Genomic DNA, 23,220 nt, shown 5'->3' on the forward strand with positions numbered 1-23,220 from the left:
TGAATGAATGAATGAATGAATTAAGGTTTTCCGAAAAATAGCTAAAAATAAAAATAAAGGATTTCTTAAGGATTGGAAATGGTTACCTGCACAATACTGTAGGTCCACCCTTGCCGTACCCGGTCCCTTGCCCAAACGTTATGCCCATTTTCTGCCAATTTTTCCACAAGCTGGTTCTGGTTTGGTGTAAGTTTGACATGGTTGAGGTCAAGGGGGGCAGGCTTGTATCCATTGGTCATCACATAGCTGGAGGACAGACAATTTCATATTCAGATATATATAAAAGATAATGTAGAAAGTTAGCTCATACAGGCACAAATATCTTTGTTTTCATACGTCTTGGGCAGCTTGATCTTCTTAAGGTTCTCCTCTGCTTTCTCATCACCCATACCAACATGGCAACCCAGCGCCAGAAGAGTCCTGTGGGATAACAAGGACAGAGGCATTAACACTTGTGTTCAAGGATGTAAAATTCGCATTTCTCAGGCCTCCACAGAACCTCAGTTAGAAACTCACTTGAGAGTCTCGCCAGACATCTGCAGGTTGTAGTTCCTCTCTGGTTCAGGCAGACTCTGGAAGTCTACCAGGCAGGGATGGAGTTTCTTGTTGTCATCCCTGAACTGTGGAGGAAGATGATGGTACAGTAGGTTACTCACCACTTAATCTATGCTTTGTTTGTGTCAACAAACCCTGAGTTCAGGTGTGTTCAGTCTCCACTACATCTCTGCATTTTACCAGATATTTGAAACAGGCATCATTGTTCTCATACTCTTTGTTAAAACTGAAGATAGTGATAAAGATTTTTTGAAAATAACCATCATGTGACAATGATAAGACACATACTTGGCCCCTGTATTAAACAATGACCTGCAAACTAATGAAAAATAAATACATGTAATTGTGTTTTGAGATATCCGCCCGCACATTACTCAAGAGCTCCAAATCGTATAAATCTGAACTTGTCAAATCAATATTGCTGCACTGTTGCTTCAGTATTGCAGTGCTGACTCCATACTCACACTCCCATAGGTCCAGCCCTGCTCAATACGGGTGACAGCCCAGAGCTCGTGAATATTCTCTGCAAGCTTCTCTCGGATACGCTCCAAGTGTGGCGGCAACACGATCTGTTCAGCGAAGGAAAGTCAGCAACCAAACAAAAGCAATACAGCAGAGAGTGTGATGACATGAGTCTGAGCGCAGGGTTTGGATCTTTACCTGGACAGTGTCCACAGGACAGGGGGTGAACGAGGTGTGTGTGAGGGACAGGGTCGGACCCAGCAGGTTGCGCACGCCGGCGAAGTCGTGCTTGTACTCCTTGATGGGTTCGATACGCATCCTCTCCCTTGGCAGCAGAGCCTCGTAGCACGGGGCGTATCCAGGCGGGGGCATGAATTTGAAATCTCCATGTCGACCACCAAGGAGGAACCGAGCCCTGAGGACAGAAGCAGAGTCCTTATCTGTTTGATAGAGAGATCTTTATATACTACGTAATTCCTTTGTGGACTTACGTAGTATATAAAGGGATTACAAAGTATATAAAGATCTGTGGCAGCAGATTTTTATATACTACATAATTCCTTTGTGGCAACAATGCCCTGATCGTTGTAAGACTCATAATAAAGACAACATTGATTTAATTTCTGTGCCAAATCCTGAGCCTGTGTTTCCCTCCCTGCTCTCATCAGTCAATTCACCATTAGCCCCATCTCAGCACTCTGTGAGGGATCATTACACACAGCAGCTGTAAAATCTCTTTTAGGGGACAAGATACTGTAGGTTTTAGAGGGATTATTAGAGATAATTACTCTGGGTTATTTGAGAAACACCTGTAAGGATTTAAGTGCACTTACACAATTACAGTTGAAAGAATTAAAAGTCATATAAAAACGAACATCTGACTGATCTGATCTGACTTTATTCTGTTCTTACTTGACTCCAGCAGAGAAGCTGATGACAGGGAAGAAGAGGCCGTCCACATTGAAGTTTTCAAACATGCCCTGGACTGGGTGACCATTGATACGGAAGGAGATACTGGGCACGCTCAGATCCAGACAGCAGCTGACGACATCATCTGCAGCCAGGGTGTGTGCACTGGGCGAAGCCACCTGGCGGGGGACGGTACCTGAGCAGCAGAGCAGAGAGGAGTAAGTCATCGAACAAGACATGCAGCATCATGGAAGATAACAGTGAATAAACCAGAGGAGTCATCTTACCGGACCACAGATGCAGTCCATCAAAGCCATAGGAGTAGAGGTCATCTCCCACACCGTTGCCTCCCCAGCCTTCTCCTCCTCCAGGGTAGGGGCTGTAGCCCTCGGTCATGGCCCATCCCACACGCAGGTGGGTAGCCTGTGCTGTCACAAAGGGTTCCACATAGTCCACCATCATCTCGTAGTACCATTTCTTATACTGCGTGGATCCCTCACATGTACCCAGGAAGATGTTTGGTCTTACGCTGAGCACAGAAAACAAAAGAAAAACATGAATTACGTAACAGAAAAGACGAGGCAAATAACAGCGTGCACCTTTTGTAGTGTAGAACAGCAGCTGAAGTACCTGGTGACATAGTTTACAATGTTGGTCTGCAGCAAGAGGTCGCGACCCGGAAGCAGATTTTCTGTGATGAGGTTCTGGTTGGACCTCACAGCTACACCATTACACACACAAAGAGAGCGCAAGACATCCAGGACCTAAAGGCAGACATCACTGTCAACTCCATGCTTCACTGAGGCAGAGCAGAGCAGACACTTCAAACTTTGATCCACTGGCTGCAATGGGGATTAAATTTGACTTCAGGACGCTACGACATTTCAAGTCACCACCTGCAAAAGTGTCTCGTGAAGCAGGCAACTGTGCCAGCTGGAGCCAATTAATTTGCAGCCGGCTAATGTTACTCTCCCGCCATGTTCCTGGCAGTGACAAACCTTGTGGTTCCTTCCATGCTTGTCCAGGAGGGAGATGATGGATTTAATGTGGTTCTCCTGGATGATGTTCAGAACCTCAGGGCTTTCAATTAGCACACAGTACAGCACCTCAAGAATACCTAAACGTATACAGAGAAGGAATATGAAGTTTTGTGCCTGAGAATGTCAGAATCTCACAACACTTTAAGCTGTTTCTAATAAGCTGCTCCAGCCAACCATTAAGAGCAATCTGTCAGTCAAGATCAACTCTAATCTGTGAGATGTATCAACATATACTAAGTAGAATAAGTGAGGCACATCTGATACCTGAAGAGGCCTCCAGACGGTCCAGCTTGCTGACCAGCCAGTCCAGGTTGTCACAGAACAACGCACAATTAGATCGATTGCCCCTGATTAGAGAAGCTGTTCAGTGGAGACACAGAGAGTGAAATGCTTCATTCCATGCAGGCCGCATTTCGTATGCACTTTATGTTTTTAGAGTTCAGAGTAATTATTCTACCCAGCAGCTCGTAAAGGAGATTTACAATCTCCTTCCAGGACTCAGCAGCCTCCTCCCCAGCAAATTCAGAGAAGTGAGCAGCGGTGTTGTACACATTCAGGCGGTCGATGCACTCCAGCACGATGGTGATCATTCCCTGAGAAAGAAAACAGAGATACAAGGGGGCACTCGCAAGGTTACGTACACATCTAAAGGTTTACTTAAAGGTCAGGGGTTAGGTTTGTAGGTTAAGGCAGCACGCAGCTCACCTCCTCTTGGAAGAGGTTCTGCCGGTTGCGAAGGGAGCGAAGTTTGGTCTGCTTCTCCTCGTGCTCCAGTTCCTCCTCGGGAGGACGGAAGTAGAAGATGAGATCCTGAAGGGAAAGGATGACCCCCTCCAGAGGAAGCGACACAGCCCCCGGTGCTTTGTTCTTCCCACTCAGAGAGTCCAAACCCCTGGAGGAGCACAAACACATCGGGATCGTTTTAACCTCATAGTTTTCGTGTTTCAGATGGAAATATGGTCACATTACAACGTGTCAAGGACAGAGTATTTCAACTATTCAACAATTACAAACATCACTGTATCGTGTCATAAAGAGGAATTTTTGGCCCCGACATTAAAAAATGTATATACTTACTTGATGAATTGTCTGAAGAGGCCCATAGTGCTATAAATCATTCGAGCAGCCTGAGACTCTTCAGTCTGGGAGCGGGACACAGTTAGGGCATCGTCCATATGACCCTCCTGGTGCAGAATGACCTGAGGACACAGACAACATAATGATAGTACAGATAATGTCCTTCAGGTCTCTCTGTCCTGCAAGGTGTCTGCTGACTGTGTCATGTAACAGCTCTGTGTGTTGTTGGATCATTTAAAATATCTGTTTCCACGTGGTCATTGTAGTACCATTGTACACATAATTTGGACTAATTGAGCTTTTGCTGCTATGTGAAGACAGTTTTTATCTTATTTTCAGGGTAGAATCTCACCTTTCTCTTCATCATTCCCAAACGAGCAGCTTTGGCATCCAGCGCGGCGTATGTGAGCCACAGGCCTGTGGACACATGCTGGACGAAGCACATGGACTCTCCGTACTTTATCTCTGGAATGCCCATTCCCTCAACGTCACGCTTCTGAGCCACGTCCACCTTCTCCTGCTCAGGGGAACCAGGAGGAAAGAAGGGGAGGGAGACAATCAAAGAGAGGTCAATGAGATTAGAAATCATAGCGTAAAAACAGACAGAAACCAAAAGCAAGAACTCTGACCTTTGAAATACGGAAGCAGAAAGCAGATAGTTTGGTGTTGGCCTTCTCTGGGTCGACCACCAACAGGCCCTTCTCCTCATCCAGACACAGGTACCGGCCTGTGGTGATGTGGCGAATACGGAAAGACTGACCCCACTTCATGTGGCTGCCGCTCCAGCTGCAGGCGGAAAAATAAAACCCCAACATGTTATCGAAAGGCCAATAGAGTCTTTTAATTATACTATATTATAACTATTATTCTCTTCTTGTTTAAGATGTTTAGCCAATTTCACTAGTTTTTAGATGTCATCGTCTTCTCTCTTTTCCCCTCAAATTTCTGCTATCGTTTGCCAACAGGAGAGGAAATATTCCTCACTTATCATTCACAAAAAAAATCTGTCAACAAGAACATTTGATTTCATATTCATTGAGCAAACGCCTTGAAGGGACAATCACCTGATTCTGAGAGGCTCCAACCTCCACAGGGATCGAGCCTGGCTGCACACAGCGCCGCCTTCATAGTGAGCCATCCTGAGTGAGGGCGGAGACGCGTACGGTCACGTGGGATCAGATTAACAGGACAGTTTGATGCTCAGACTCGCTCTGCTCGCGCTTACCTGCGCTTTTCCTCTCCTTCCTCTGGTGTAGCGATGGCCAGACATTCGTCCATGTGGCCGTGGAACAGCCTGAGAACGTGACCTCCTGTCAGGAACCCTGAGAAGAGGAGTTCACATGATGAGCGTGCATGTGGCAATCTCTAAGTAAATAATACAATAATGTTAAATAATACACTACACGATTTCTGATAGCACCCAATATGCTAATTGATACTTCGAAATAAAACATGTGTACATCATCTGCATATATCAGTGTGTGTGTGTGTGCGTATTGTGTGTTTGAAAGGTTTCCAGAGCTGCACATTGGTGCAAAATGTGTGAATCAGGCTCGTACCCTCAGCCAGTTCACATCCTGAGCTGATTGGGTTCATGTTCCACAGTGTTTGCATGAAGGAGGCATCCACCATCAGATCTCCACTGGCGTAGGACAGGTGCTGAGGACAGGGGACAAGAAGAGGATGGAAAAAAGATGGAGTTTAGCGCAGCGTAAACATGTCCAGATCCTCAGCAGAGCAGATGGAGCGTGAAGGTTCTTACCAGGTATCGCTCAGAGGACACACTGACAAGGATGAGGTCGTCACCCACCCTGACCTTTTCACCTTCTGACCTTTGCTTGGAGGCAGGATGAATGGTCCACCAACATGCCTCACCTGCAAGAAGAAGAACAAAAAACGCAGATAATAGCTCAAGAAGGCCAAAGCAGGCACCACGCCTGCGTTCAGTTGTATCATGAAAAATGATGTTTTACCGGTGGAATCTTCCTGTAAGCCCACGTCAAAGGCCAGCTTGTCCGTGAGTGACCGAGATGTCGTCAAGCAGCTCAGGTACTGAGGACAGAGTTTATACTCAGGACATGACCAGAACAACAGAGAAAGAATTAAAGCGTCCTTTGTCTTTGTCCGGTCTTACCATGCCTGAGTGGTAGTGTCTCAGAAGGATGGCGTGACCGTACAGTAAGGTACGATGACCTCCGCCTTGGGACGACTGGAGGACAAGCAGACGGAGAAATATTTAACAGAGATGCCTGACAAGACTTATACTTCAAATATACCTCGACCAGACAGGAAGGAGGACGAGGGGATATTTCAGAAGGTCCAGAGTTCTGAAGAACACGTGATTATTAAGAAACTGTCAATAACTGGAAACGACTGGATCACAACATTTCAACAACTGGCATGTTTTTAGTTGAAACTGTATTTCATAGTTCTATACTGTATGTAGCACCGTATGCTGAACTCCACAGTATGTGTTGCACATGATTTGTAAGCATAGACAGTTCAAAAAATATCAAACAATATTAATTAACAGCTCCACAACACTGAGCAATGACTTTTTTTCCCCAAACAAACACTGTACAGAACATTTTGGGGTCCATTCACACAAATAAAAGAAAATAACAACAAGAACCACATCAATTACGAAGCAGCGTCGAGATACGGCTGAAACTGGGTTGATACCACGCTGTGATTCATTCTCAGGCAAGGCATCACAATGATGTGACTGATGCAGTTTAACACAATGCAAAACAAATTTAAAACTTTGAATCCAGTCCCAACGGATTATATCTCACACAACGGCAAACTTAGCATTAATCCACCCGACCTTTTCTCAGCATCCAGCAGGGACGCAACAAGAAAACACAATTACTGCGACGGTTATAGATAGATTAGTCAAAACAACCATCTCGCTCAGCCAAGAGGGAGATAATGCTAAGTGGTTCGTAGGGTTAATCACCCATAATCCATTGGGATGAGTCAGGGGCAAGTGGTGGCCCTGGTCGGCATTAGCACCAGGCTTGGTGAGGGCAGGTGGAGGCATGTGGTTCCCAAAGTTAGTATGAGGTTTATGGTAAGAGTCTGTGTTACGTATTCAGTTATTAATGTTATTTTAACGGTGAATGCATCATGTCAGAGAGGTTCCTCACAAGGATAGACAGAGTAACATATGTGTGTGCGTGTGTGTGTGTGGCCTGTCCAGAGCTCTGGGGGTGTCTGGTTTCCCCCTCCACCCCCGAGTGAAGTGGGTGGGACCCTCTCCTGGGCTGCATGCCATGCTATTCTCATCCTCCTGCTCCCCATTAGAAAAGCCTGGCTCGTCCACATCCTCCAGCTCCTGTGGACTCCTCCAGGAGTCGCCCAAACTCGCCACGATAATGCAACTAATTATAAGCTGCAAATGGAGCGATTCTCTTCAAGCCATTTTAAATTTCATTAGCCTCAGCCTCAGCCTGAGTCTCCACTACAGCAACTTGCATTTTATTGGCGTCATTTCGTTGTAAAGTGAATACAGAGTTAGCGGGAGTGTGGACGAGCAATTAACGAGCGCGACAATTGGAAAATGGTTGAGAACTGAAAGCCAGTGGAACAGAAGTCAGCTTAGAAGTGGGAAAGCACTTCAGCTATCTAAGATCTGTGTTTACTGGCACTGATCACCTGAATGTACCTTCTCGATCTGGTGGGTGGGACAAACTCATCTCTGAATACTGAATTATTACACGTGAGTTACATGAAAACACAATACTGTAAGTCTATTGGCTGCCATCAGAACGATGGCTTGTTATCCACTGGAAAACACCAGCAGACAACAATGTCTTTAAGGTAACTTGACTGTCGGAGTGTGAAAACACACTCTGTACAAAAATGGCAACAGAAATTTGTTTGACGTAGAAAAAAAAATCACAATGTGCTGAAACAAAAGGCAGAACATCAGCGAGTCGAGGTCATGTTTATAATAAGAGCATAAGGACGTGTGTGCTGGTGATACTTCAGCATGAAATGCAAATGGATGACGCATTGTGACACCTTGCTATTATTTTACCAGTAAATATGCCGTTTTTAGCAGATAAAGAGCAACTAAAAGATTCATCTAAAGACAATGGACCCCATCAGTTTCTGTAGCTGAAAATTAATGACGGGCGCACAGAGTGATCACCACCTTGAGGTGAGGGTTAAACAGATGAGACGTGTGAATGATACAGCACTATTTCATTCAATAGGACATCCAGTGGGCGACAGGACAGGAACGAGGACAGCTGCCAGCTTGGTCGGGACACACGTTACAGGAAATAAGACATGTTAACAGACATACCCATTTGTCCAAATCGACTGCCTGCTTGGCAGAGAGCAAGAAGGGAAGGGGGGGGGAGGGGGTGTCAGATAACAAGTGGGAAAAAAAAATCATAATAAAATAAAAGCAAAGAATATCTCATCTGTGGTGCTCACTGAAGGGTCATGATGTACAATACGCTCTATGAGGAACCATTAATGTTTAAAGGCCATCCATAAGTAAACAAACAAACAAAAAAAGGACATATATCTTCAATATAATCACACACACACATATATATAACACATAATAACCTTGTATCACCTTGTGCATATGTATAAAGACACATACAGTAATAACAATGGAAGTGTTTCCAGTGTGGATTTCAAAACTGGGATAGACAGATTAAAGCTGATCAAACATAAAAAATCATCTTTAATGTGCTTGGTTGACCTCTTACCCACAGTCACACGAGAGGATAAACAGCAGCTCTGAGTCTCAAACGGAGAAGATCTGGTACAACATGTTTTCAAATGACTCTTATTCTCAATTTGCAAGTTATATACAAGCTTCTGTGCTACAGTAAACACTTAATGGTTATTTTTCTTATGTAACTCTGAGTAAGACAGCAAACGTAACATATTTATACCACGTGGTGGAGGTACCATAGAGCTGAAGTCCTACCTCGGTCATCTCCACCGTGTTGGCCAACATCTCCTGCAGAGCGCGGACCGACAGGGACTGCTCCAGAATGAAGGTGCATATGGCCAGGTCCGGGGGCACATTCTGCAAACGCACGGACACAGATGATGACCAAGGTCCACCGAGCACGGGGCGCACAAAGGGAGGGGCGCCGTCAGGGCCTTACCTGAGCGTTGGACGTGGTTTCTAAGAAGCACAGGCGGTTCCCGAAGCCCTCGCAGGACAGACATAGCTTAATCTGCTCCTTCAGGACGGAGGCGGTGCACTGCAGAACGACCTGGTCATCCTGCACCCAAAGCACAATCAAACCTTTAGGGACACGTTCACTGGAAATTGCACTTTATTTATGCACTTTATTTTATGCTCCTACAACTAATTTGGGCTTTCAATCGTGCACTTATTGGCCTTACATCTGATTTTTGCTGCTGGTTGTTGCTGCTACGCCTGCGTCTTCATATTTCAGGCACTGATGTGCACAATGCTGACCCTTTTCTACTGAAGTGACGCTTACTGAGGAGAGCTGAAGAGGAAAATTTGCTTGTTCACTAAATAAAAATGCTGTGTTTATGTGCAACAAGGAGACGATCAAACTTACATGCCATGTTTTCCGTATATTTAAATGATAGTTTGAACTCGACTTGTTACTGAACCTTCCAGTGCGGCTCTGAATCATCGTCTCTGCTTGACTGGATATTCGTTTCTCACCCAGACAGGATTATCACATCTTTAAATGTACCTTCTTCCTGTTACTTCCACTCTGTACAGACGTCAATTAGCCAACTCTTGAAACGTGTTTTAGTTATGTAATAAATCACGTCATTGTAAGCTAATGCAGTGAGCATTTTTCAAATCAATTTGCACTTGAACTTGAGAAATGACAGTTCCCTGAGATGGATCGCACAGCTAAAGAAAGTCTGGTAATTGATGTGCTCTCATGCAAACATAAATAAAAACCCACGGCTGCCTGCAAAAATCTGAAATTCAAAATGGTCAGCAGGAATATTTTCATGTTTTGTGGTTGTAAAAACAGTCGTCTTCTAAATGTCCAGCTGAGAAGAAAGCAAACAGCTCCTCTCACACAACACCAGCAGAATGCTAACAGACAGTAATTTGTTGCTCCTCGTCAAAGCCCGGACCTCCAGAGTCTGGTGTAAATACAGCAATAAACACCCCCTCCTCTATGAAACGCACACCTGACACTGACACATTCTCAGCTGCTCCTTCTCCTCAGTCATTATGTAAATGGCTCTGTCACTTAACCTGACAAATATTCCTTTCTACACTTCTGGAAAGATTCCTGACTTTCCTCCGCTCTCATCGAACAGCGGATGAATCATTCTGTCTTCTCGCTCTTGACCCGCTCGCCGCCTTGCCCCGGTGATTCAGCGCCACCGATGTGTCGTGACTTAGTGTTTAGGAGAACAGGCGGGCACTTCACAGCGAGGTCGAGGGCGGCATGTTTGCATGTCTCTGTCTGTGGCACAGCAGGAAAATGGAAAGTGATGCAGATCAGTGACCTCATAACATCTACTCCTCTCTTATACCCAGAGGCCTCTAGTGTTTCGTTGGCCCCTCTTCCTTCGGCCCGGCTATCATCTATCTCTCCTCAGCCCTGAAATGTCTCCTCTGTCCTGTCCTTCCGTTCCCTGCTTTGCACTCTGGAAAGTGGAGCAATGTGCCTCCTCTCCTTCACTGCAGACACGAGCAGCTCCACCTGATACGTTACTGAAACACTACATGGACCATACAAACACGACGTTTTAGCAAAATTTATGAATCTCAGAGGAAGAGAACAATCTCAACAATGTTAAAACATAGTGGTGGGACATCTTTGCCCCCTCCCTCCCTCACACAACCAGTCTTCAGACCAGCAGCCACATATATACACACCACACTTCATTCATCGGGACCGAATATAAATCATAACTGTTCTGAGGCATCACTGCGGAGAAGCTGTAAGGTCGGAGAAAAAGCTCTGCTGAAGTGGGCTGAGCAGGGAGGGCAAATTGGGCTAAACTGGCCGTGTTTTGAGGACAGTGCATGCAGACTCAGACTGCAGTCCCCATTAAGGAGATAGGGCTGAGCTCGTGTCTAAAAGCAGACCGAAGTAACCGAGTGACTCACTGCTCCAAGACAAGACGTGCGATCGGATGACAACCGTAGGCGAAATATGCCCCAACGTTACACAGCGGTCCCTCCATCTACTTCCACAGCCACAGTCTCGCATGGCAGACTTACTCTGCTGCAATGGCTCGAGCTCTGCAGGACAGATCAAAAAGGCGGATGACCCAAAGGAGGACTGAGAGCTGAAGGGTTCAGGCTCCAGACGGCCACAGAGCCTGCAGAGAGTAACGTCACGTCTGAATCTGTGTCCAGTTTTCACGTCTGCAAATCATTTTTAAATCATTTTTACATGAAACTGCTATAAAAGAGGGTGCTATCGTCATTATTTTTGCTGTTGTTGTTCATGTAATGGGTGTATCATAGCGAGAAGGACGAGGAGCCATGTTTTCCTTCTTCAAATCCTCAGTCTTCGCTCTGAAAATATTTTACAGACTTAACCAGTCAAGTGTGTCTTGAGAACATAAAACTGCTGCTGGATCAGACAAACACATGCGCCTCAGCCCACATTTACCAGCTTGTTGATGGGCCGGCCTGAACGTTAGAGCGCTCAGACAAACAGGGCTCGGGAAAACGCATCAGTGACTACAGAGCTGTGCCCTTCCAAGTCACACTGCGTGAATCACTTCCAATCTGACCACGTGAAAAGCTGACTTGGAGACCACACAAACCCTTGGGATTAAATCACCCTCGTATTAATAGAGGCAGCTTTTAGGATTTAAAGGATGTACATCTGACGCTTTATTATAAGACAGTCACACTCTTGATTATCTGTTAATCTCACATTACGGATCTGCTGGAGTCCAGACAGGTAGGCGGTACTGAATGAGAGCCAGGATGTGCTGGTTGTCACCCACCTGACCCTCTGCTTTCCTGCCTGAGAAGTGGGAGAAGACGTGCACATGAAAAGCATTTGATGCCCCATCAACATCGTGGGTGTTTGGTTACGACCAAGCCAAGTTTGGACTTAGCGGCTGAAGTATCTGGGCTATGTGGATGTTAGGGTCAGAGGGAGAGGCAGAGACAATTGGATGTAAACTGGCAGACGGTTACACAAACAAACACACTAGCGCGCACAAATAGAGGTGTGTAATGCAGCAGAGATTTACAGCCGGGGGCACAGATAGTGCCTGAAAGCAGACACCTTTGTATATCCACCAGGGCCGTCTGATGGTGCACAGGCAGGCGGAGGGAAGCCAGGGTTCCCCAGACAAGCAGGCACGCTGTCCGCCCTGAACAGGAAGCACACAGGCTCTGCTCGTAATTCACAACTGTGTGTGTGCCTCAGATTGGTTAATTTGGTGCAGTGACACTTGTCTTTGTGGAGGATATCCTCATATTCAGAGAGTCATGTGGGGCAGCAGAGCCTCGGACACGTACATGGTGATCCGAGTGAGGAGATGAGTTTACACTTTCTCATGGTCTCAACTGATGATGATGATGATGATGATGATGGGGAATGAACACAAGCATCCAGCGTGCTGACGGGAGGTTTGTCTTCTCCACTAGCAGGTAAGCAGCTGGTTCAAATATCTAATATGACACTCAGAGCTGGGGAACCGGGACTGGCAGCGTTCATCGATTAGTCACTGTTGCAGTGTCCAAAAAAATATTTCCCTGGCTTGACTTTCAATCGCACGTTGGTGCACTAAACACGACTTTTCGAATATATCAACGGCCATGTGTCTTTTTCTTCATCCCATAAAGAAAAACAAACAAAAGTGACACATAACCTTTGACCAGAGGACACAAACATCCAGATTATTCTGGTCCAGTCTTCTATTTATCCCACTGAGTGTTTTTTTCACAGCAGAATCGACAGATGTTCAAACCAAATGATGTTGTTTCATTTACTCTGTAAGTTAACAGAGAAGTTTCAAAGCTGCTTTAACTGTCTGGACCTTTATTTCAGTTTAATATTGGTTTATTACTTCACTTTGTTATTTGTTTGATGCCACACTCCTTCACGCGGCTCCCATCAAGTGAAAAACACGTCCATTCTTTCTTCCCGCTCCTGATTTCTGCCCGGTGCTCTGGCAGAAGTGTGCTGATGCAATGTGCTGTCCCTCACTCGTTTTATGTCTGCAGAAAAAGAGTGAGGGGCAGCACATTGCACAGCGTGTGGGTGGAGGAGAGAAATGGCTCAATAAAGAGGAGGAGAGAGTGGATATGGGGTTTCCCTTTGAACGCGAGGAGAGACCGCACAGGTGCACCATCAGGCTGCAGCCTGAAGGGCCCCGTGGAGGACGCACTCTCGCTCATGTTTCCTCCTTTTCATGCTAAAATGTCTCCAGGAGCAAACCTTCCCCTCTTCTCCACAACCTTTACTTTGTGTCTTTCCCCCAAACGTCTTGTGTCTTAATTTATTAGTTTTCATTGATGAATCTTCCGCCCACCATCGCCTGACTGACGGGTAGGAGTCTGTACTTTCTCAGGATACGTAAAGACTCATGAAGTGTGAATAAAAAGATCTGGCTGAGAGATCGGATTACGTAGAGTAAACCCCAGGCCTACACACCATCTCTCACATATCATCAAAAATAGCCGAACCATCAGACTAACTCACCGCAGCGTCGACTGATTTTACAGCAAAGCACAAACGTTCTGAGGCCCCAGACAGACGCTGCACTGAATCACGGCTGACGAGTCTTTCACTGCGCTCAGACGGGGTCAAGAACATTTAGAGCTTTGTCTTTCTCACGTTCTGCTTTTCTACTGTCTCTCTATCCTTTCACACTTTCTTTCGATGTGCTCTTCTCACCCATATTTGCTTATTTTTCAGTGCTGTCTTCTTCTCTTTCCATTACCTCTCCCACTCTGCTCTGCCCCCCCCTCCCTCCACTCCAGTCCTATTTTAGGTGGCTGCACCTGTCACTATCACATTCCCTCCTTTTGCTGACCAGCAGATACTTGGAGATCTCGCTTGGAGATACTTACTGTAGACGACTCAGAGGGAAAACTAGCTTCTATCTCTGAAGAGGAAAACGTCAAATCAAGCATCTTACGGCTGACTGGTTTCTACATTTCAGACACTCATGACCGAATCAGGGTTGAAATCTCGACGGCTTCATTTCCCTCCGGTTCAGTTAAACCGTTACAAACTACCAGACATCAAACATTAAACAGCCTCTGTCCTTTGAAAGATGATAAGTCTGGCAGACAGCGGCGATTCTAAGGACAACACCGTTATAAATAATTTATTTCAGCTGGCCTGAATCCAAAATCCATTCCTCCAAAAAAAAAAAAAAAAAAAAGGAGAGTAAACAAAGTACTTTCCTGAGCAGCAGGTCTGTTTAAAGAAAATGAGTTAAGGTGCAAGACAAGCAGCATCCCAGAGTCAACATGGAAATATAGCACGATGAAAAAACCTAAAGATGAAATGTTGAGGAAAATACAAGGAACACCTCCAGTCTGTCAAAGAAACTACTCAGCAGCTCATACTCTTAGCTGAGGGAGGATGAAATGAAGAGTCGAACCTGAACATTAAACTACAAATATCCTCGAACCTCCCTCGAAGTGCACAGAGCGCACAGAGTTAATCTTCACAGTTTCATCTCAGCCTTTGCTCACACTGATTATCTAATAAGACCAAGTTTCCTACGGCTCACAAAAAAATATTGTCCGATTTCTCCGAACGGCTTCTGCAGCTTAATCCGAACGCCCCGAGCCCAACGACCGCACTGTGGATCTCAGACCGTCTAATATTTACCTCATCATCTCCAACACTGACAAAACCTCAGCTGCACACACATTATGGAAGGTTTAGCATCCTGGAACAGGCACTGTGAGCGAGCGAGGTAAACTCTCCATGAACAGACACCCAGGCTGGACGGCCTCAGACGGTGGGATGAAAACATCCAGAAACAGCCAAAAAACTGTATGACATGTACTCAAAACTCATCAGTAATAATGTACAGTACACATGATGTGGTATCCTGAGTGGAGAAGGTAAACAGATTAAGTGTATGAGTTTGGTCCGAGCACCAACTTTGATGGGAGTTTGACTGATTTTCATCAAATTATTATTAAATTATTTACATTATTTCACTTCGATGTCTTTGAACGATGAGTGCTAACATGGACGTGAACACACAGAAAAGATCCCTTCATCCGTCTAGTGGTAAGGTGACAGAGCCGATCGTTGAGACTCGGCCCACCCCCGCACACACACACACACACACACACACACACACACACACACACACACACACTCAGCATAACAGTTGTGTGTCTTTGTCACACTTTGCCTCTGCAGGATCTCTCTCTCTCTGTATCCGCCTGAGAAGCAGATCAGACCACCTGTTTATTGTGTAAACTGCAGCGACCAAAGCAGGCAGACTAACAGGTGCTGCGTGTGTGAGTGTGTGTGTGTGCGCGTGTGTGTGTGTGTGTGTCGTGGACGTGTTCATCTCCTGGGCTCAGCACTTCTAAAGCCCTGCTTCGCTCGCACCCTCCCCACCTCCTCACCTCCGTCTGTCATCTGCTGCCATACCAAAATCTGCTGCTACTGTTGCTCACTGATGAACGCTCTGTGTGTGTGTGTGTGTGTGTGTGTGTGTGTGTGTGCGTCTGTAAAAGAAGAACGGAGAGAGAGAGGGAACAATGACAGTCGGGATGAAAAATGGGCAGAGACTGTGTCGCTTTACAAATAAAAAGCGGTGCAACCAAATAAAGTACATGCGACGTGTTTTCTCGGCCAGCGTCGCCTAAACTGCAGAATGGAAACAAGCATCCCATCATGATCTGAAAAAAAGATCCAGACATGATGGTGTAACACTCAAAGAGGGAAATGACGAGAGAAGCAGTGAGGAAAACACTTCATCAACATCAATAATTAACCACAAACACTCAAAGTCTGACAGCTTAGCATGAACGATTGTTTTGCTCTTTAGAAAAAAAATGTCTACCAAAATGTTTTGAACATTGCTCTTTGCTAATTAAACAAAGGGACAAAGACCTGAATGCAAAACTGAAGTGACTATCAGAGCCCAAACCTGGAAAGCGCTGCCTAAAAAACGATGAAGACTCACGCCAACGTCTCTAAAACGGCTAAAAACTGCAGAAAAATGACAGACTTCTAACTCCCGAGTCACCAGATCAGTGCTTCCTGCAAACATAACTGCTTACACAGCACGATGGCGTCTGCATTTGTCACGCCACAACTGACTGTCACAACAATGAACGAGATCTCTGTTCACTCGACGTGCACACACCCACATCTACACACTCGGGCCTCGCGTCTCCAAAAGGATTCTGGCAAGTAGGACACGACTCCTCTGGTTTCTCCCTGCAGAGCGTGTGCGCTTATAGTGGCACACTATAAAAAGAAGCTGCTCTTATAGACCGGGGCTCGAACGGCCCTTCAAACTGTGTGATTCACAGCACACATCATGAAACAGTGACACAGCTTTTACCGTCACCACGGCGTGAACTCGGGGTTACCTGATGCAGACTCTCATGTGTTTGTAACAGTGAGAGGCCTCCAAAGAGAAAAGGAAAGACTGCCGGCTACGGCAAGCTAAGCCGATCTCTCGACAGCAGATGTGGGGGCTGAAGTGCCTGCAGGGTGTTTTTTGAGGAGGAGGTTGAATACTGGATACCTGTAGTTCAAGCAAGGGCGTCCACTTTGTTTGAGTGGAGAGAGATTTACTGTACAACAGGTGGCCCGGCGAAGCCCCGCCAGCGACTGTAGACTGTACAATTATCTGATGATCACTCAGCGTCGCATGAGTCACAGGCCTGGGCCACATTAGAATAACAAAATAAAACCCAGAATAGAATAGAGCAGCGCTGCTGAGTAATCCGTGTGTGGCCTTTTGTGATGTGAAGATGATCGCTGGAGACGTGCCGAAGAAGAGCCAAACGTTTTCCTGCGATCCCCATTTCACACCGAGGAGGATTCAGCGTTCAGAGGATCTGATCTCCTCTTCCTTTCTTCTCGTACTATTAAACAAAAGGCCCATGGGAAAAAAAACACTGAACGCAGTAACACTGCATCGCATTACTCCCAAACTTACACCCCCACCAGCTTTTCCTCGTGTTGGGAGGATTCCCAGCAGGGGTGAAAAGAAGAAAAACGACAGAGAGAAGGATGAAAACGAAGATCTTTGTCAGCTCCTTCCTCAAATAGACAACAAAACATTCCTCAAACACCTACACGCTCACAGTTTCTGACAGGGGAGGACGGCCTGAACAACCTGCTGTACAGTTCGTGTGTCTGCTCCATCGTCTCACTCTCGATCCCGGGGATGGACTGAGGGAACGTCAACTGACTACGAATGTGTCTCATTATCGATTAACAGCTCATGTTCGATGATCACTGCAGGAACATGGAGCTTCTTTACAACACCAGCTTTTATGAAGTCGAACTAAAACTGGCTCGAGGTGCCATCTCTGATCAGCTCTCTCCCTCCTCGGTCGTACATCACGCACAGCTCATATCAGGCAGATATAACACGCCTGCAGTCTGCTGCCCCTGCTGGACCAGGTGAGGTAAGACCTCCTCCGCGCTCCCACTCCGCTTTCATCACACCTCCCACCTCCAATATAACCCAGGGAAAATCCCCAGCAGAGAGAAACAGCTGACTCACACAATGCCTCCCATCACTGGCCTCTAATTAAAAGACTGATAACACAGACCATTTGGTGAACGCTTTAATCCAAAGGTCCTCACAGCACCACCAGCACTTACATTTTTAGCCCTGTATCCCCAGCGGGCGTCGCACCCCTGACCCCGACAGCGTTAGTGTCAAAGCTGAACCCACTGAAGCATATGAGCCATTAATAATTCACACAGAGCTGCATTGTTTTTCCTTTTGAAGTGTTGCTGTCTAATAGTCTCATCCTGGCCGAGCCTCTTGAACCAAACGGCAAACCCGCTGAAGGAATTCAAAGCGTTCGGCTCACGCGGCGCAACGCTTCGTTTGGCAGCTCCAGAAGAGAAGAAGAAAAACACCATCGTGAGCCGACGCCACGAAGCCTGACAGGAATCCATCAATAGACCCTGCTGGTGGTCTTCCTGCGCGCCGCTTAAACTATTATTTCAGCCCTAACCGCTGCAGGCAGGTGAACGCTGTGGAGCTGCACTTCAACAGAAATACATTTCACTGGATGTTCTGTTGATGAGCTTCTCAAAGACCAACTGAATGAGCCGGGATGAGTCTCCAGTTTGAGGGTTTTCAGGGTCTCACACACCGCGAGCCGGCCAGTAATTCAGCATTACTGTTCGACTGTTCGAACTGAATCACTGTGAACATCAGTAAAAGTTTTTTCGAGCAAACTGTCATTAAAAAGCAACACATTTAGTTATCAAAGCTTCTGTTTTATATGGAGCAAACAGTAGAGGAACACAGTTTGGTGCGTTTCAGTCCAGGAAAAACAACTCCATTAATAAGATGATATTGATTTCATATCTGAAAACATTCTTTTGGTGTTGGTTTCAAACACATTGTCCACACCGGCTCTCTAAGTCACGATCTTCCAGGTGATTACTGGTGTCAGTAATGGAGGATTTCTCCACACTGAAAAATATATTAAGGCCGTTTTCGCCTCAGATGCTGCAGGATTATCTGTTTGTCCCTCTTTAGCTCTGGACATTCAGCTGTTTTGGGTCATTTTCAGGGTCACCCCCCGCTGAGTTTCAGCCCCTGAAGCGGGCATCTCCACACTGTGACCGTGCTTCTCCGAGGAGGACACGCAGCCGTTGGCCAGCTGTCCCCTGCAGGCTCTGGGTAGCTTGTTGCTCTGCCTCCTCACCCCACATTGACAGGCTCTACTTTCCTCAGATATAAATAGATAACGATGCTAACAGATGCACCAGCTCTTGTCTATCTATCTGTGCTCACATTCGCATATGCGCGCTTACACTGTTACCCATCTATTCTTAAGCCCAGAACATTCTGGAAGTAACACATAAGAGATGAAGAAAGACAATGAGCCTCTGATAAGATCAAAATATGATCAGGTAATGTAGGTTAACAACCCCGAGTTTCCTGCACTCGCAAGAGATTAAAGAAATCAATTACCAAGTTTAAAGAGAGCAACTAATAAGCAGGTCATGGCACATTCAGGGCACCGCAAAAATAGTCAACTATATACAGAAGCGGGCCTTGGCTCCGAGAACTGCAACTACAGATATGACTTAAATATTCATTGCCAGGGAAGCAAAAGTGATGAAAGTGTGCAGCCGGTGGCCCCTGAAGGAGCCATCGAGTTGTTTCTGGAGGATCACAGAGTGTAAATGAATTCCGTCTCCTCAGCAGAAAACAGTCACTTCTCAGAACTCCTCATCTCCTTCTCCAGCCCCAGACCTCCCAAACTCCCCTCCAGCAGCCCGTGCAGGTTAGCCTTCCCGGAAAGGAAAGTAAGCAGGACTCACCGTTCGCAGGAACTGAATCTCCTCCTCTCCCTCTCCCCCTTCTGCCATCCTTCGCCGAGGGTTATTCGCAGCTCCTCGGGAGAAAAGAGAAAATCCTTCTGTTTTCTCTCCTCAGGAATCGGATTCTTTATCTCCTTCGCTGCGTCCCTCCCTCTCCCTCTCCAGGTTGCACCTCTGTCCTTCCTTGTCGCTGTACCCCTCTCCCTCCCTCTCTCTCTCTCCCTCTCTCTCTCAGTGTCTCTCGCTCTCAGTGCTAGTGTGTGTGGGTGTGCTGGAGGACGGCATGAGTCCTGTGGCTCTCACGGTGCTGTGAGAGAGAGTGACGGGAGGCGAGGCTCTCCCTGACTCCTCTCCCCTCTCGCCTTGCATCCCCCCCAAACCGCAGATGAGGGAGGGAGGGAGGGAGGGAGGGATGGCGGGGGAGGGAGGGGTAGGCACCTTCTAACACATTTACACAGCTCCCATCCCACCACGCCGCCATGTTTGTAGAAGTGGGCCACTCCTTCACACAGGCTCCCTCCCTCCAACACACACTCACACACACCCCTCCCCTCCTCTCCTTCCACATGTCTAAGGCTATAAAAGGAAAGGGGGGTGAGGACCAGCCTTTGGGGAGTGTGCAGTAAGTACAGTTGCACACCTTAACTCTTCAAAGTCAGCTGCACGGGGCGAAAACCCTTCAGAAGCAGGCGAACGAGTGCATCGACCTGCATCAGCTGCTCTGCACCTACATGGAGCTACCTGGACGATTCAGACACCTGAGCTGGTTATCGTGGTCTCTGCAGGAGCAATGCAGGACAGATTCAGCAGAGATGCATGATGGGGGATCTGATTATTGATTAGAATAGACTTGATTTGGACAATTTAAGTGCACAAATTCCCGGAAACTAAACCAAAAAAAACAACGTTCTTGGTTAAAAAACTATAATAATCTGCTTGATCGGGACTGTGTGTGTGTGGTTTTATCAGATTTGATTCTTCAACATTAAAATTCTGTTTGGTCAGTGCATGGAAACACTTAACTTTGCCCTTTTTCAAACACAGGCCACTTTAAAATCACGTAAAACCACTGAGACAACAACAGTGAAGCTGCAAAACTTTACATTTCAAGCAGGAACCACTCCACGTCTGCCATGTTTTGCTTCATACAGTAAACTGAAAATGAAATCTGCTGTTTCCTTTTAAATGATATTGTTCATATTCTTCCCTAACTGATCAGTGTGATTGTTTCTTCTTTTTTTAGGTGGGTGAGAGGTGGATTAACAAGAGATTATTTGTGTGAAACATTTATGGAGCAAAAATGGCAAAAGCGTTTTCAGGTCACAGCTCGTCAAACGTCAGGATTTGCTGCTGTTCTCTGACATATATCACTGTAAATGTTCTATCTTTGATTGTGGGCATATCAAGTCTTTTGAAGCACCTTGGGCTCTGGAAAATATGACATTTGAATATGAAAAATATGCCACTTTTATTATTCAAGATTTGTAGAATAATGAATAATCTTTCAGCCTTAGTGGAAAACATGCATTTACCTCTTTGCATTAAGTGGTGTCCATGCAGCTTCCCTGTTAGTGTCCTTACAGCCTGAATAAAATCCCATTAGTCCTCTTTTACCTCTGAACAGATGTGCCTTGACACAAAATGGCCAACAGACTGGAAATATAATGCCAAAAGAGTGTGATTAAACAATGTAGGAGCAAAACATTTTTGCAGACTACAAAGTCTCAGGCCAAAACTGCGGTCTTGTCACCGGATCATCATCTCTGAGAGGACAGCCTGATGCATCCCTGTAGGAGCCAGGGGATGTGAATGGGTGTCAGTGGCACACCCCTCTTGGTCACACCAGGCAGCAGGGATGCACCACACAGAAAAGCTGGAAGTCTGCGCGGAAAACAGCGCATCACACACTCAATCAGAAACGGTGGCCAGCCTTCAGACGCGTCCTTACCTCCTCAGGCTCCATCTGGCATCCTTCAGCATGCTCGCCGTCTCGTCCATCTCCCACTGCAACAGCAGCTGGCAGCCTATTAAGGTGTTTTGGGACGCCGCTCGCCGGGATACAACTGCGTCCGGCGGGGAAAACGGAGAGAAGGCGGAGGAGGAGGTGCTACGCCACTGAAGCAGAATTAAAATGAATTCTGGGAGTATGAGTCCTGACTCAGAGGAGACCTGCTGTTGCCGGTTTTTCTGCCAACTCATGAATCTGCCTCAGTTTGGGTGCAGTTGCGGCGCCGCGCCTGAAGGTGGCGACAGTGTACAGAGAAATGGACTCAAATCTGTGTCCTAAGACTCCAATGGACTCTGAAATGAAGCTTTATCAAGTGTCACGGTAGCATCCCGGCCCAGCACTGGTAAGTCTTGGCTGTTATTGTGCTGCTTCCATCAAACTTAATTGAAACAAAAGGAAGAAAATGGCCCTGAATTATATCTACGAAAGACTGTAACGTAACGCTAACGTTACGTTAGTTAACGTTACTTTGCTAACAACGACAAAAAGTCAACGAACTTATCACATCGAAATATAAATCAAACTTTTTACAAATATATGATGTGTGCTGATTAAACATTGACCTCCCCCACGTTGTCTTAATTTAACAGAAAGCCTACGAGTCCCGTAAGTTACCGTTCCTTTTACTTTTCGTTACCGTCAATGTGCGTCGATATTGTCCACTTAAAAGACTTCCGTTTTAACAGGCAATAACAAAATAAAAGCCTGAAAATAAAATGCACTTAATTCACAAATGTAACTTGTCATAAAACAAAACAATTATGGGATTCACTGTGGCAGAATGGGGTTGAATTAAAACAAAAATGAGGTTTTTTGTTTGTTTTGTCAGCGCGTGTCGTGTCAAGATTGACCAGATGAGGTGATTGCAACTCTTCCTCTTTTAAAGAACTGTTGCTTAAGATTACAGTAACATTACCAAATTACCAGGAAAGACTTTTTTTTTCTTCTGTGACATTTCCATGTACCCTGTTTAAGTCCTTCAATGATCTCCTTTCTGATTCCCGCTCTGTGCATCTTTTCCTGCTTTTGAATGCCATATCGCCCACTCTCTCTGCCAGCCAGTCAGCTTCCTGCAGCAAAGAGGCCACCTCTGCAGACTTAGGGACATTAATGTCCCCTGTTTGGTCGCCTCTTCCTCTTGGTGTGTTAAAACAAGGATGCCTTTGAGTCTCCCTGTCCAGCTGCACAGCCACATTCACAAGCACAAACACTACCTCCCTGTGTAATCACTTGCTACCCTGAGAAATGACAGAGGGAGTTAAAAAGGTAGAAATCGGGGTGATAGACTTGATTTTGGGGACACTTGAGACCCTGGATAAACAAATCTAGGTGGGAGACAAGATTCAACAATATCATCGACACCTGACGATTTATTTTCAGGAACTGATTCCTTTGCCAAGTTCAGGCGATGCTCCAGAAAACTGCATCAAAAAGTGACACTTAGGTGTGGCCTATTTTTTTCTGTGTTGATGCTCTGAAAAAAGAACCGCAGATGTAGCTTCCTGGAGTACACTGATGGTGCTCAGATGATTGCTCATCACTATCTCACTCTAACTCTCCTCCTCCTTCCTCTATGGGTACTGCATTTGTGTTCACTCTCTCTCTCTCTGTCTCTCTGTCTCTCTCTCTCTCGCTCCTCTCCCCTCCCCCTTGTGTGCACACACACACACACATACAGAAACTGATGTGAGTTCCCCTA

General features: G+C 46.1%; 1 protein-coding gene across 10 annotated transcripts in view; it reads right to left on the bottom strand.

The window, feature by feature from the left end:
• The window catches only part of ryr1b (ryanodine receptor 1b (skeletal)), a 57,773-nt gene extending 36,099 nt beyond the window's left edge, over positions 1–21,674 (bottom strand). For 6 of the 10 annotated variants that reach the window (XM_076735825.1, XM_076735822.1, XM_076735818.1 and 3 more), the window contains exons 1-25: positions 21,462–21,673; positions 19,514–19,587; positions 9,182–9,301; positions 8,998–9,099; positions 6,178–6,252; positions 6,017–6,095; positions 5,806–5,918; positions 5,603–5,702; positions 5,269–5,365; positions 5,108–5,182; positions 4,673–4,829; positions 4,396–4,560; positions 4,044–4,165; positions 3,672–3,858; positions 3,424–3,559; positions 3,231–3,326; positions 2,925–3,043; positions 2,557–2,690; positions 2,214–2,455; positions 1,930–2,122; positions 1,216–1,432; positions 1,020–1,124; positions 517–620; positions 337–420; positions 87–246 (exon numbers count right to left, since the gene is read on the bottom strand). In XM_076735825.1, coding sequence (XP_076591940.1) covers positions 87–246; positions 337–420; positions 517–620; positions 1,020–1,124; positions 1,216–1,432; positions 1,930–2,122; positions 2,214–2,455; positions 2,557–2,690; positions 2,925–3,043; positions 3,231–3,326; positions 3,424–3,559; positions 3,672–3,858; positions 4,044–4,165; positions 4,396–4,560; positions 4,673–4,829; positions 5,108–5,182; positions 5,269–5,365; positions 5,603–5,702; positions 5,806–5,918; positions 6,017–6,095; positions 6,178–6,252; positions 8,998–9,099; positions 9,182–9,301; positions 19,514–19,561 — 3,030 coding nt within the window. In that variant the 5' untranslated portion in view covers positions 19,562–19,587; positions 21,462–21,673. Of the gene's footprint in view, positions 1–86; positions 247–336; positions 421–516; positions 621–1,019; positions 1,125–1,215; positions 1,433–1,929; positions 2,123–2,213; positions 2,456–2,556; positions 2,691–2,924; positions 3,044–3,230; positions 3,327–3,423; positions 3,560–3,671; positions 3,859–4,043; positions 4,166–4,395; positions 4,561–4,672; positions 4,830–5,107; positions 5,183–5,268; positions 5,366–5,602; positions 5,703–5,805; positions 5,919–6,016; positions 6,096–6,177; positions 6,253–8,997; positions 9,100–9,181; positions 9,302–19,513; positions 19,775–21,461 lie in introns of those variants that run through there. The other 4 variants (XM_076735823.1, XM_076735821.1, XM_076735817.1 and 1 more) reach the window with 3 other exon arrangements.
• Between the last annotated feature and the right edge of the window lie 1,546 nt (positions 21,675–23,220).

Source organism: Chaetodon auriga, chromosome 7, assembly GCF_051107435.1.
Source record: "Chaetodon auriga isolate fChaAug3 chromosome 7, fChaAug3.hap1, whole genome shotgun sequence".
Classification (NCBI taxonomy): domain Eukaryota; kingdom Metazoa; phylum Chordata; class Actinopteri; order Chaetodontiformes; family Chaetodontidae; genus Chaetodon; species Chaetodon auriga.